Raw genomic sequence first — 13,817 nt, 5'->3', positions numbered from 1 at the left:
ATCATTCCCGATAATTTTTCCCGATCATATGCATTTTGGCAATGCATTAAGAAAAAAATGAATAAAACTTGGACGAATATATATGTTCAACATACAGTACATAAGTACTGTATTTGTTTATTATGACAATAAATCCTCAAGATGGCATTTACATTATTAACATTCTTTCTGTGAGAGGGATCCACGGATAGAAAGACTTGTAATTCTTAAAGGATAAATGTGACTTTGTATATTGTGACTAAATATTGCCATCTAGTGTAGTTGTTGAGCTTTCAGTAAATGATACTGCAGCCAAATGCATGATAGGAAGTGCAACCATGACTGTGCGTAGGGGCCCCAATTGATATATCTTCTCTGTGTTGGGAAAGAACGTACTGTAGGGTGTTAAGAAAATGATCAACTACTACCTTTCTTCCCCACATTGCCTCCAATGCAGGGGTCGCGTTAACCGAATATTTTCCGTCGTTGACCGGTTTTTTAAAACGGTGACGGAAAAAACTGAAGTCCGACCGTCATTTTGACAGGCTGCAATTCACACCCCAGACCACAGGGTGGCGAGTTAGCATATTAATTAGCTATTGTCTCTCTTAATGCATGACGTCGTTGGATATTCTGTCAGAATATTGTAGCGTCACATCAACGCGAGGTTCTTATTGGTGCACCCGGTGTGCCAGCGCGTCATCCAATTGATGGACAAGATTGCCGCCTGTGTATAGACCCCAATCACATGACGTCACAACTCCGCCCCCCAGACCGGAGCCGCCATATTGTGTGTCAGCTCGTCATGTTTACACATTACCGCTACGTACATGCCTCCTATTACGGCGTGTTTTTCTGCTCGTTAATATTAATAATCAAAATTCTGAAGGCGTGTGTGGCGGTTGGTTGCTGTAACAGAGAAGATAGACGGAGAGACTAGAAGTTCTACCGTATTCTGAGAGACCCGAAGATGAGCGCGAGATGGACTGCTGTAATTTGACAAGAAATCTGGGCACCAAACGATCACCACAGACTATGTAGTAGTCTTTTCATATCTGGTAAGATGCATTTAATATATATTTAGAAGATTTTGGGCTAACAACCACAATTAAGATCATTGTGTGATGTTGGTGATTGGCAGTGTTGTTAATCTTACTGAAAAAAAGTAATTAATTATAGTTACAAATTACTTCTCCCAAAAAGTAATTGCGTTAGTAACTCAATTACCTGAATGTAAGAGTAATTAGTTACTTGGCAAAGTAATTGGTGATAATTACTTTTTTTTTTCCTTAAAAAAAAAAAAAAAAAAACATTGGCCACACTATGTGTTAATGCTAAGTTTTTTTGTGAAGGTTTTTGGTACAATTGGCCCAGCCCAATTCTTTACCCTAATTTACCCTTCACCCTGAATCAACTGTTAAAAGTTGTTAAAATTGCTCCCATTATTGCATTAGTTCCCTTCTCTCTACTTTTGACAAATGAAAGTTTTAAAACTATTTCATCATTTAAAGATAGATTCAAGTCAAGATTTTGCCGATTTAGAAGTATTTTAGATAAAAAGTTACTTAGGTTCGTTAGGAAGGTTCTCTACAACAGAGCCGTAATAAAAGGTCTACTGCTTTAAGATGGCGGCTGTTTACTAACGCATCTAGTGCCGTGTCTGTCATTTTGCATCTAGTTATATCTATATACAGTATATGCAGTGTTGTTAATTTTACTTTAAAATAGTAATTAATTACAGTTACAAATTACTTCTCCCAAAAAGTAATTGTGTTAGTAACTCAGTTACCTGAATGTAAGAGTAATTAGTTACTTGGCAAAGTAACTAGTGATAATTTTGTTTTTTTTCTCAAAAAAAACAACAACAACAACAACAACAACAAAAAAACAGGTCACACAATGTGAAGTTTAAAGGATTTGGGGGACAATTGGCCCTAGCCCAATTCTTTACCCTCCACTTAACTAGACACAAGGGTATTGCGATAACTAGCTAGTAACCTTTGCTATGTGTGGAAGTCATTTAAAGTTGTGAATCAACCGTTAAAGTTGTTAAAATTGCTCCCGTTATTGCATTAGTTCCCTTCTGTCTACTTTAAACATGTGTAAGTTTTAAAACTGTTTCATCATTTAAAGATAGATTTAAGTTAAGATTTTGCCGATTTAGAAGCATTTTAGATTTAAAAAAAAAAAAAAAAAAAAAATACTTAGGTTCACTAGGAAGGATCTCTACATCAGGGCCTTCCTGAGAGGTCTACTGCTTTAAGATGGCGGCTGTTTACTAACGCATGTAGTCCTTAAAACATGTTGGCAATGCAGCTGTGTCAGTTTTTGCATCTAGTTCTATAATATGATATCTACCGTGTCATGTGGGCGTAGGCGTCAGGTATTATTGGAGCCACCTAGCATCGCGGTTGCAACGGCGTCTTCCCCACTGCTGCTCTGCTCTCGTCCCCGTGAGTCCATTTCTCTCTGACTTTTTTTATTCAACCAACTTAGTAACGCATAGTAACGCACGCCTTTCCCGCCTCAGTAACGGTAACGGCGTTGCCAAGATGAGAAAAGTAATTAATTAGATTACTCATTGCTGAAAAAAATAACGCCGTTAGTAACGCCGTTATATTGTAACGCCGTTATTAACAACACTGGTGATTGGGGTCTATATCGTTGCCTCCTTTTCTTTGGGGGCGGAGTTGTTGGCGGTAAGCAGAGTAAAAAGGGAGAAAAATACCACGACTTCCGTGTCTAATTTTTTGCCGCCAAGCAAGCATTACAATATTAATTAAAAATGAATGAAAACTAAATACTATTGAATATGTCATCATTATCTTTTTAAAAATTTAAGTGACGGGTAAAAATAGACTATGACCGGATTTTTATGACCCTGTCAGTCAAAATGACAGACAACGAAAATGTCTAGCGCAACCTCTGCTGCAGCCATTCAACCCAAATGCATGATAGGAAGTGCAACCATGACTGTGTGTAGGGGCCCCAATTGATATATCTTCTCTGTGTTGGGAAAGAACGTACTGTAGGGTGTTAAGAAAATGATCAACTACTACCTTTCTTCCCCACATTGCCTCCCATGCAGGGGTCGCGTTAACCGAATATTTTCCGTCGTTGACCGGTTTTTTAAAACGGTGACGGAAAAAACTGAAGTACATCTGTCATTTTGACAAGTTGCAATTCACACCCCAGACCACAGGGTGGCGAGTGAGCATATTAATTAGCTATTGTCTCTCTTGATGCATGACGTCGTTGGCCTTACTCGGAAAAATGTCAAGGCAACTGAGTGTCCGACTCAGCCTCCAGAACAACATCAAAACGGCCATGTCCGAGGCAAAAGTCCAAAACCTCATGACAATAGCCTCTGCAGCAATCCCACTTGAGACATTTGATTATGCACAAGCGGGCACGCAATTCAAGTCCATGCGCACCAGGAGGAAAGTGCGAGACTGCGTTCAGGCCACAGCAGGTGAACTGTTAATTTCATTGTTCGATATATAGCCTACCTACTGGGGCCACAGTCAGCTGTTTTTGTCATTGCGGAGAAAAAGTTACATATTCATCTGCTTGATGTGTGATGGCACGGTGTGGCTTCTCTGTTAAGCTTGTTCGGACAGAATATTAATTTAAAATGAATGAAAACTAAATACTATTGAATATGTCATTATTATCATTTTAAAAATTTAAGTGACGGGTAAAAATAGATTATGACCGGATTTTTATGACCCTGTCAGTCAAAATGACAGACAACGAAAAAGTCTAGCGCAACCTCTGCTCCCACGTTAATTTAAATTGCTGAGAGAGGGAATATAAGGCTTTAGCCAAATAAAAAAGGGCTCCAAAGGCTGTCAAAATTCTCTCTACTCATTGTACGCTGCGTTTAGCTCTATATATTGGTAAAACGGCGCCTTTATAGATTGACCGCGACAATGCGTGAGTGGGTCGTACAGCGCATGCGTTAATTATTTAACTATTTAACGTGATTAATAATTACCGCCGTTAACGCAATAAATTTGATAGCCCTACTTTAAGCCAAAACTACTCTGGATGAGTGTAAGACATTTTGTCTGTAATGTTATATAAAATTAGAAAACAATTTAAATTAAAAAATATATATATATATATATATAAAAAGGCATGTCCGATATTTTTTTGCCAATTCCGATACTTTGAAAATGACGTGATCGGACCCGGTCGATCGGCATCTTTAATGATAATGCATTAGATTTATATAGCGCAATCTCAGGGCACCCAAAGATACTTCATATTACTTTCGCCCCACACCAGATGGCAATAAGATATTATTATAACCAGATCTGTTCTGGGTAAAACTGGCAGAGGTGAGGCAATTTACGCAATCGGCCCTTCTGACCACCCCCATCACTCACTCCCTCTGTACCTTCACATGGCCAAGTTGGGCAAAATTCTTTGTTCAAGCACACAACAACAATGGGCGCATAAGTTAGCCAGGAATCGAACCATCAACTCTTTGATCACAGAGCGACTTGCTTAACGACCTGTAGCACCATCGCACAAATATATAAGTCAAACCTGGGTATAAGTCGCAGGGTAAGCCAAACAATAAAAAAAGGGTGACTTATAGTCCGTAAAATGCGATTGGAAACCGCTGAAACATGATCATTCACTGCCAGACCTCTAGGACAAATGGATTTCACATCTATTAGTCCAAACACAGTGCCAAGATACATGAAATTAATCAGAATTTTTAACCGCAATTTTACTTAGTAACCGTTTCATCTCTACATCCTCCCTTGCTTCTGCCAACCCCCTGATTCCCTCTGCTCCTACTCCTATTAAATGATGAATGCATTTTCCTTTGATCCCTTTACAGGAAACTGGATGCTTTTATTTATGACGCTGCAGTATTGAACTATATGGCCAGGAAGGACGAAGGTTGTAAGGTACGGACCAACTTCTGAGCACACAGAGTGCTTGCGCGCGGTGGACATAAATAGAGAACCGTTGACATGTATACTCAGCTTTGTTTAATGTGCCTTTTATCCTTCATTTTTTTCCTTTCAAGGTGATGACCATAGGCTCGGGGAAGGTTTTTGCCACCACAGGCTACGGTATCGCCCTGCACAAAAACTCACGCTGGAAACGTCCTCTTGACCTGGCCCTTTTGCAGCTGGTGGGAGATGGTGAGAACGACGTGTGGGGTATAGCATAGAGGAAATGAGGAAGTCAATTGAGGGGCAAGGGAAGGGAGGTGGGGAAAATGGCTGGCCGGGGAGCAGGTGAACGAGTGGTATTGGTAGAGGGTGGATGAAGTACACAGGGGGTGGATGATGGAGAGGATGTGCATGTTCGGTGATGGTAGTACGGTGTTTTGATGGTGACGAGGGGAATAATGGTGTGTAGAAGAGGTGATGGTGGGAAGAGAGATGCCTAAAAGGTCTCTTTACTGTCTGGCTGTGAGTGGGAAATAAAACAGGGAATGGCACCAAGAGGAATATGATTGTCCATTTAAAAGATTGCATGAGTAATACCATTCTTTGGGCATGCAGCAGTAAGAGCTTCTCATCATTTTTCGGTTCTGAATCAGAATACGTTTTCCTTGCTCGGTTGGGTACCAAAAGAAAAAAGATTTATCTTTGTGAGTCTCTGTCGAAGAGGATCACCAAGACTTGAGTGGTGACACATTTAATCTTGTTACAGATCAGCTGACACTGACACAGACAGGGAGTATAAGGAAAGAAAACGGTGAAATAAAGAGAAGTCCAAGACATGGAATGTGAACGATTACGAATGGGAATTATACTCAAATATTCTGTTAATTTAAGCATGTCTTGAAGTAATTTAGTTGCAATTAAGCCCAGTATTTTGTTGCAACCAGCAGGGATGAAATTGATTCAGGCTTTTATTGCCTAGAACAATGTGCATGGGAATCATCGTGTATGTTGGAAACTCACAGAATTCAGGTTTCACAACCTGAAAAGCCTATATATGTAGGCCAGTTACGTGACAACACTGCACCAAGACCTGCCCCAATTAGTTAAAATTCGAAGGATACTCCAAATCCACCCTCCGAATACGGCTTCCTTTCCATCCATTTAGAACCGTTTTGGAGGATATACCACCACTACTCTCAGTCTCAATGCATTGACTCAATGCAATTTGTGAGTGTACTGATGCTACGCCAGCATAATATAATATTTAATGGCTGCATTTACTGGCAATATACATATTCTGTAAAATTTACTTTTGGACCCAACTATACTGAAAGCCACAGCCACCAAATTTGACAGGAAAACTGTATTTGAACATTTTTCCTCCATGACTTGCGCCACGGCGTGGACCGGGCCAGGCAGAGCATCGTGTCACCTTTCACTGCAATAAACTCAAACACACACTATGTTCTAACGCTAGATTTAGGTGGAAATAGGACGAAAGTTTTAGTGCATACAAGCAGGCAGGAGTATCTCAAGAGTGATTTGGTCAAGGATTTGAGGTAATTATTATATAAAATAACACTACGCATGTACTTTGAAACTTTAAAAAATGAATTACCGTATTGGCCCGAATATAAGACGGTGTTTTTTTGCATTGAAATAAGATTGAAAAAGTGGGGGGCGTCTTATATTTGTGGTCTAGACGTTATACCCATTCACGACGCTAGATGGCGCCAGATATCATTGAAGCGATGTTCTGTCATGACAGATCTCAGTTACTCTCAAGTTTAACCAGTTTGCATTATTTTATTGCAGTGTTTTTCCTTATTCAGATTTGTTACAAGACTTACAGTTAAACTTCACTTTGATGGTTAATGCAATTATTCCAATTTTGTTGTTTTATCACAATAGATTGGTTTATTTACATTTCAAAAACCAGAAGCCATTCATTTACGAATGTGATTGCACTTTAGTTTACATATTTAAATGTTCAGATATTAAGATTTGAATGAGGCAAAATAACATGCTTTTCTCTCTCAAATATATTGTTATAATCATTTGTTTCAGATGTACTGTAAATATTTTCAGTATAAAAATTAATTTGGTGTTCAAAAAGTCTTTTTTTAAACTTGAGTCTTGAAAAAGAGGGAGTCGTCTTATAATCAGGGCCATCTTATATTCGGGCCATTACGGTAAATGGAAATAATTAGCGCAACTTTAGCTTGAAATATTTACGTAAAATGAATGATAACTGCCCATTTTTTTGCTTTAAACCAAGAACGTTGACTGTTTCTGTGTTCGTATCTATAAAAATTTCGGGATTTATGCATTTATTTACATGAATTTTCCACTTAAAAAGCTCTCTGTTTTGTGATGGCCGCCATGTTAGATTTTGTATCCACTAGCCATACACAATAGCATAACTTTACATTCAAATAATCAGGTAATTTTCAGCCAACTGCCCGCTTTTTGGCAATAAAAAAAAAAAAAAAAGTAATTCAGACATTCCTGCATCCTTACAAAAAAAATGTTTTTACGTGTTATATCTTATGTAACATTTTAATCTAAAAACGACAAGGGGTCAGATAGCCGACAAGGCGTGCTTAGGGCAATAGTGACATTGGAATTCAACCTAAATAATTTGTGATTGTACATAGAAAAATGCAAAATTTGTTTTTTGTTGAGTAAAATTAAGATGATTCTGCATGCTTTCCGCAAGTATTACATTTCTGATGTGAAAACTGATGTGAAAATGAAAATATATTAGCTGTTGAAAACTGTCAAAATTGCACTAAATAAGAATATTTAAAGTCGCTATTTCGGGCAAAACCTTACATAACATATATATTAATGTTGCTCTCGATCCTGAAAATATAGGTGATTATCTCTGCATTTGGTGATTTTTGTGCATCTAGCGTAAAATCTGAGAATTCTATAGCCATTTAAAGTTTTGCAATACTTATATAAAAATATAATTAATTGGGCTTTTATGGGGGAACGACTTTGAATTTTTTGATGCCACTGCTCATGGAGACTGGTATATGCCTGTTTTGGTTTTAGGTCACTAGCGGCTTTGGTTTTGAAAATATTTGAAGTTTTTCAAAATAGGCCCCCTACCAAACACCCCGTTTCCTGTCAACTGATTGTGAAGTATATGTTTCATCACTGTATTGTGGGATGTTTACAGAAATCATGCAGTCCATTAGCCTGTAAACATCCTTGCACTGGACCATAAGTCACATTGTTCAAAGTGAGGGAATAGGGAAGCGGTTTATAGTCTGAAAATTACGGTACGTATAAGTATTCAATTTTATGATTTAAAAAAAAAAAATATATATATATATATATATATATATATATTTTTTTTTTTTTTTTTTTTTTTTGAACAATGCCATATACTAGGTTTTAAACCAAAACCACAGGTTTTGTCACTGTTAATGCTGATTATTGGTCAGCTTAATGCCAAAAAAACTTGCCATGTTTGTGTGATAGAAAATCAGTTTTACTCTAATACGTTATGGTCACAATTGGATGCGACTTGCTTGGCTTTTTCTAAGGCTCAACATCAGCTTTGTTTATGGCGTAAAGGACAAAGCCCTTAAGTTGTTTCTGGCATGCAGACACTGTAGTTGCTCACACACTGATAGTGCCAATTTGCTGCCAAGATCTATTAAATAAGGCTGGCATCGTCCGCTGAATGCTTGTATTTGGAGAAGGGGGAAAAACAGAGCGCAGATAGCACTGACTTGGAGACCTTCACCAAATGTCAGTTTTCAGTGGAAAAAAAAAAGGTTATGGAACTTTTTTTTTTTTTTAAGACTGCGTCGATTGTCTGGGCTCTGTTGAATTAGACATTTGTACGTTTTTATTGTCATGAATTACTCAGGAAGCCGATTACCAGGAAAAAAGGGACCCTCGAAGGCTGCATCAATATTCTTTGTGTCACACCTTTAGCTGGGCTACGTCACAAAGTTACATCATCGCTGTATCAGTTTGAGCTTTGCTTTGTCAACGCTATGAGAGTTTTTGATCTCCCCATTGCTGCCTCTGGTGCATGCCGTCTATTGATCTCGCTACATCTCGTTTCCCGATAGAACTGCAGACTTTGCACTCTTGTCAGCCCCGTTTCCATTTTTCAAAACTGTTTTTTCTTTCCTCCCGCTATATGTTATTCAATAAGTAGATACTGAAAAGCGGAAGGAACTGAGGTTAGAGGTTTTTTTTTTTGCTGGCTGGCTGCTTTTCGGCAGCTTCATATCAATGTATTTGACATGTTGTGATTATAGCTCACAATTGTTTGGGTCACGGTTTACTGCATCTGCATCTGCAGAGGAGCTTGGCCTCTCTAGACATGTTTGGCAACATGCCACATGTAGCGCATGGCAACCAAGTGTGGAAGCACGTAGAAGCAGAAAAAAACATTCTCTCTCTAAATAATTAGATCCATTCACCAACAGTTCCACTTAAGATTGTAGCATTCAGCTGTTTTCTTTCTGCACACCAAACAGCTTTTTCTCTTTAAAAAAACTTACCAAGGCATGCAATAAAGTGTGCTCTCTGATTTATTAAGTCAAGTATAATAGAGACTGAAATCGCTATTTTCATAGCAATATTCATATACTCCAACAAACGATTAGTTTAAACCTCTCAACCATAACCTAAGCCTTGCATCTTCCAGAGAGATCGGACGGGGAACATTTGAACAAGACCAGACACTTTGACCCTTTTGTCCTTTTATTGGGACCTGCAGGGTGTTTACTTATGATAATTAGGACCAGCTGGCATGCACTTGCAAGTCACAAGAAAATTGATTTACAAACACCAGTGCGAACAAGGGCAGAGCAGTGGTACAATGTTGTCAGAGAGCAAACAGGTCGAGGGTGCGACCTTTTCTGTGTAACGTATGTTTCCTCTACTTAAGATCTCTGTGGGTGGTCTGGGTTTCTACCAAATGTTACATTAGGTTGAAACAGTATATGTATTAGGGATGTCCCGATCCAGGTTTTTGCACTTCCGATCCAATACCGATATTGTTTTGCAATTCCGATCCGATACCGATACTGGCCGATACCGATACCGGCCTATCTGAGCATGTGCTAAAGTTTAAAGTTATTTAGCCTCCATACTTAGTTGTCAGACTCGTGTTGAAAAAGGTTTTAGTACTCTTGATAACAACTAGCCAGCTGAATTAGGTGAGTCTGAATAACACACAACGGTTGGTAACAAGAAACTGACCTGTTTATTCAGTGACAAACACAAATCATTATAAATAACAAACAGACATGGCATAGTCAGTCAGTAAAACGTGCAAATAATATTGTAAACTGTCTTAAAAAAGCAAAACACACAAACAACCTCAGTGGAAAATCCCACAAACCCCCCAAGCTATTAGATGCTTTTAATGTTTCGTGCATTAGTTACAAAAATTGGATAAAAAGCCTCTCAGGTTTGAATAAACGATTATTTCAGTATCAAGTTAACATTTTAAAACAGTAAATAAAATACTCAAATCCCCATTCTGTATCAGCAGCTTTAAACTACATTCAATTCATTTAATTTTGCAAATCAACTGTTAAAGTTGTTAAAATTGCTCCCGTTATTCCATAATTTCCCTTCTGTCTACTTTCGACATGTGAAAGTTTTAAACATGTTTTGAAGATAGATTCAAGTCATGATTTTGCCGATTTAGGAGTATTTTTGATAAAAAGTTAATTAGGTTCGCTTGGAAGGTTCACAACAGCCTACTAGGAAAGTCTTCTGCTTTAAGATGGCGGCTGTTTACTAACGCAACTAGTTTTCAATCCTTCAATGTTGCTAACGCCGTCGAGTCTGTCATTTTGCATCTACTTCTATATACATATGATATCTATTATCTACAGTAAAACGATGTTGACGTATTTTGTAGCGGCTGTCAGCAACAGTCAGGTATTCTTGTGTTTTTTATCCAGCGGCATGATTTGAGCTAAAGCCATGAGTTGAGCATTGGCATTACCTGGGTCTATGACAAGCTCTCGGGACGCAATGCGGTCCGTTTCTCATTGCGTCCCGAAGACCGCACTGTGTATTAGTTCCGCTTTACTTGACATATTTCAATAATCGGAATTTGGATGTTTGTGAATCGTTCTCGAATCTTCCACGGCCGAATCGCTCAAGGATGTAATGACGGCTGGGCAGTTTGTACCATGGTTCTAAGTGTTGGATGGTGCGTCTTTACTCACGAGAGATAATGGCTCGTCATCCAGAATGAATTCTTCGGCAATGACTCTTGTTATTCCCTGGGCTTTGGGACTGTCGAGTGCCAGTTTGTCACGCATAGCAAAAGTTTCTGCCAGTGTTAGTTGCGTAGGACCTTTCTTTTTGTCTTCGTCTTTGTCGTCCTTTAAGGTGAAATGATCCCACACAGCTGACATTTTTACCGATAAAGTCTCTCGGTAAATTGGGATACGGTAATGTAAATGTAGTGTGTTGAAGGTGTGCGGTAAAATGCGGACCGTATTTTCGGGAAACCGAAGCAAAAACTGGAATGGATTTTGTAACTCGGTGCGCTGAAAAACCCGGACCGGAGTTTTAAAAAAAACTGGATCGGAAATCTGGATCGGAATTTTTCCATGTTGGCCGATCCGATACCGATGCGTATTTTTTTGCCCATATCGGCATCCGATCCGATCCAAGTATTGGATCGGGACATCTCTAATATGTATCATATTGTTGCAATACTTTTCACAAAGTTGTACATTTATATGTATTGTATATTAAAATTCACAGTACATAATACAATGGATAATCAAAAATTTAGCCACACACATGACTAGCCTGCATCAAATCTGGTCCAACATTCATTGTCCAAGGTTTTCTGCACTTGTCTCATGAAAAACTAACAAAAATCTGTTCTTCTGTTTTGGCAGTCTCTTTATTCCTATATAAGAAAAACAAATACAGCACTGCACTTTATTGGCCATTTGTTTACCCGTTGTTGAAACAGCAAGAAGGACAATGAGAGTCACTTCAGGCACTACATAATTACAGTACTGAGTGTGTGCAGTAGTTTAAAGTGCATGTGACACGAAAAAGCATGTTTATTTCATCATACACGCGGTATTTTATGCTCCTGAATGATATGGACCGCTTGGATGCGTGTGGAAGCGATCGCTATATTTATTTAGTTTTTTGAATCCCGCGCCATGAAAATGAGTGACTTCCGGCTTTGGTCTTGCATTGAGGAGGAGGGCGCTGTGACGTGTACGGTAGAAGACGTCTTCTTCACTATATAGCATACTGTTGTGTATGAGGACGAAGGATTCAGCTGATTTTGCGGATTAATACGTTTATTTTTCGCATCACGCCAGCCAAACGGCTGCAGAAAAATCATTCTGCATGAGGGAGAGGCGTATGCGCCTTTTTGGAGTTTCAAAAGGTTCCCATTCACCGTGGATATTGGCCAAAACAAGTCCGACTACAGTGGGACCATTGGACTTAGGAGGAAGTGAGTAAACATCTTGTTTAGTATTATGTCAAATATTAATACAGCTATTACAAAGTAAACACTACAAACTTTCTTTAAATAAAGGACTACTTACGTTTGATTATTGATAGGCATGTAAAAAGCTCTCCTCATGCACATTAGCACGTTAGCTGCACAACAACTGCAGCCACCCTCCTCCAGGGAACGAACTGTAAATTGCTCTCCACCGGGCGGTTTGCCGATCCGCAAAGACAATTGACAACTCAGTCATCATCTCAAATAGTCCAGGCGAGTTATGTGTGATTTTCCGCTTCGAAGACTTTGAAACATCACTCGGTTCGGGTTAGCATGTCGGCTAGCTGTCACGCCTTTTGGTTTGTTTACATTCTCCGAAGCCGGGGAAGGGAAATGACATACAGTATGTCCGATTTAGGTTTCATAACATATCGTTCGGGAGGTGCAACAGTAAAGGTGAAGTCGACAGTTTTGACCATTATGGAGTAGTTTTGCGTTTTTATTATTTCATATTCCATTTAGCACAAGACTGTTATTTGTGTCATGACCATGCCGTTTATTTGGCAATTGGGGAAAATACTTGGATAAAAAGAATATCTTGTAAAAATATTGAAGTAAAGAGACAGAAACAATGACATTTTGCAGCTCTCATCGTCGCGTTTTCCTCAATGTGAATAGTTTCCACTCGACGGGCTGAATAGTAAACCCGATGAGCCCAGTCTACCGCTGACGTCATCCACTTGTTGGGGACGCTAAAGCCCTATAATGGTAGGCGTGGCTAATCAGCAGATTAAAAGACTAATGCTAAATTGTTGTATATAGTCGAATTGTCTCAAAATATGATTCTAATTCACATAATAATGCCCTTTAACTTTTTTTCTCATATCGTATGCTCTTTAAGTCGTAGTTTAAAGTCGGGCACCAAAGGCAAAGTATGGGCTGTTGCACGCCGCAGTCCTCAACAGAGCCAAGAGACCTTACTTTGTACAACATACACTAAAACAGCAAAAAACAGCGAAACATTCACAAAGTATTAGGTCAGGATTTCTGGACACGTGCCCTGTAGTGTACCCAAAGATAATCATGTGTTTTGGCAATTACCACTAGACACTAGCATACCTGTCAACCCGAGGCCGTTGGCACTCTTACAAATAGTGACGTATGCCCTTACAAATTGGTGACTAGTCTTACAACGTTGTATATAGCGTGCAATATGAAACAAAAATAAAACTCAAATTTTTTTAGATAATATGAATTTATTGGTAATATTGTAACATATAACCTGGAGCAATCAAAGAACAATCAATATCTACAGCTACATCATGATTACTTAAATTAAAAGTGACTTTTGTTATAATTGTATGTAGCACTTTTGACAATTTCTATCATGCCTTGATTGCTGCACTTCACGGCACTTCAACTCGCAATTCAGTTTGACTTGAAGG

At 38.8% G+C, this 13,817-nt stretch overlaps 1 protein-coding gene across 2 annotated transcripts in view; it reads left to right on the top strand.

Moving 5' to 3' along the window:
• Window positions 1–13,817, top strand: part of LOC130914457 (glutamate receptor ionotropic, NMDA 2D) — a 176,455-nt gene that overhangs the window by 148,520 nt on the left and 14,118 nt on the right. For both annotated transcript variants that reach the window (XM_057833666.1, XM_057833668.1), the window contains 2 exons: window positions 4,835–4,904; window positions 5,027–5,144. In XM_057833666.1, the coding sequence (XP_057689649.1) occupies window positions 4,835–4,904; window positions 5,027–5,144 (188 nt within the window). The remainder of the gene's footprint in view (window positions 1–4,834; window positions 4,905–5,026; window positions 5,145–13,817) is intronic.

Source organism: Corythoichthys intestinalis, chromosome 4, assembly GCF_030265065.1.
Source record: "Corythoichthys intestinalis isolate RoL2023-P3 chromosome 4, ASM3026506v1, whole genome shotgun sequence".
Taxonomy (NCBI): domain Eukaryota; kingdom Metazoa; phylum Chordata; class Actinopteri; order Syngnathiformes; family Syngnathidae; genus Corythoichthys; species Corythoichthys intestinalis.
Note: the sequence above shows the minus strand (reverse complement) of the source record. Positions and strands in the feature narration are given on the sequence as shown.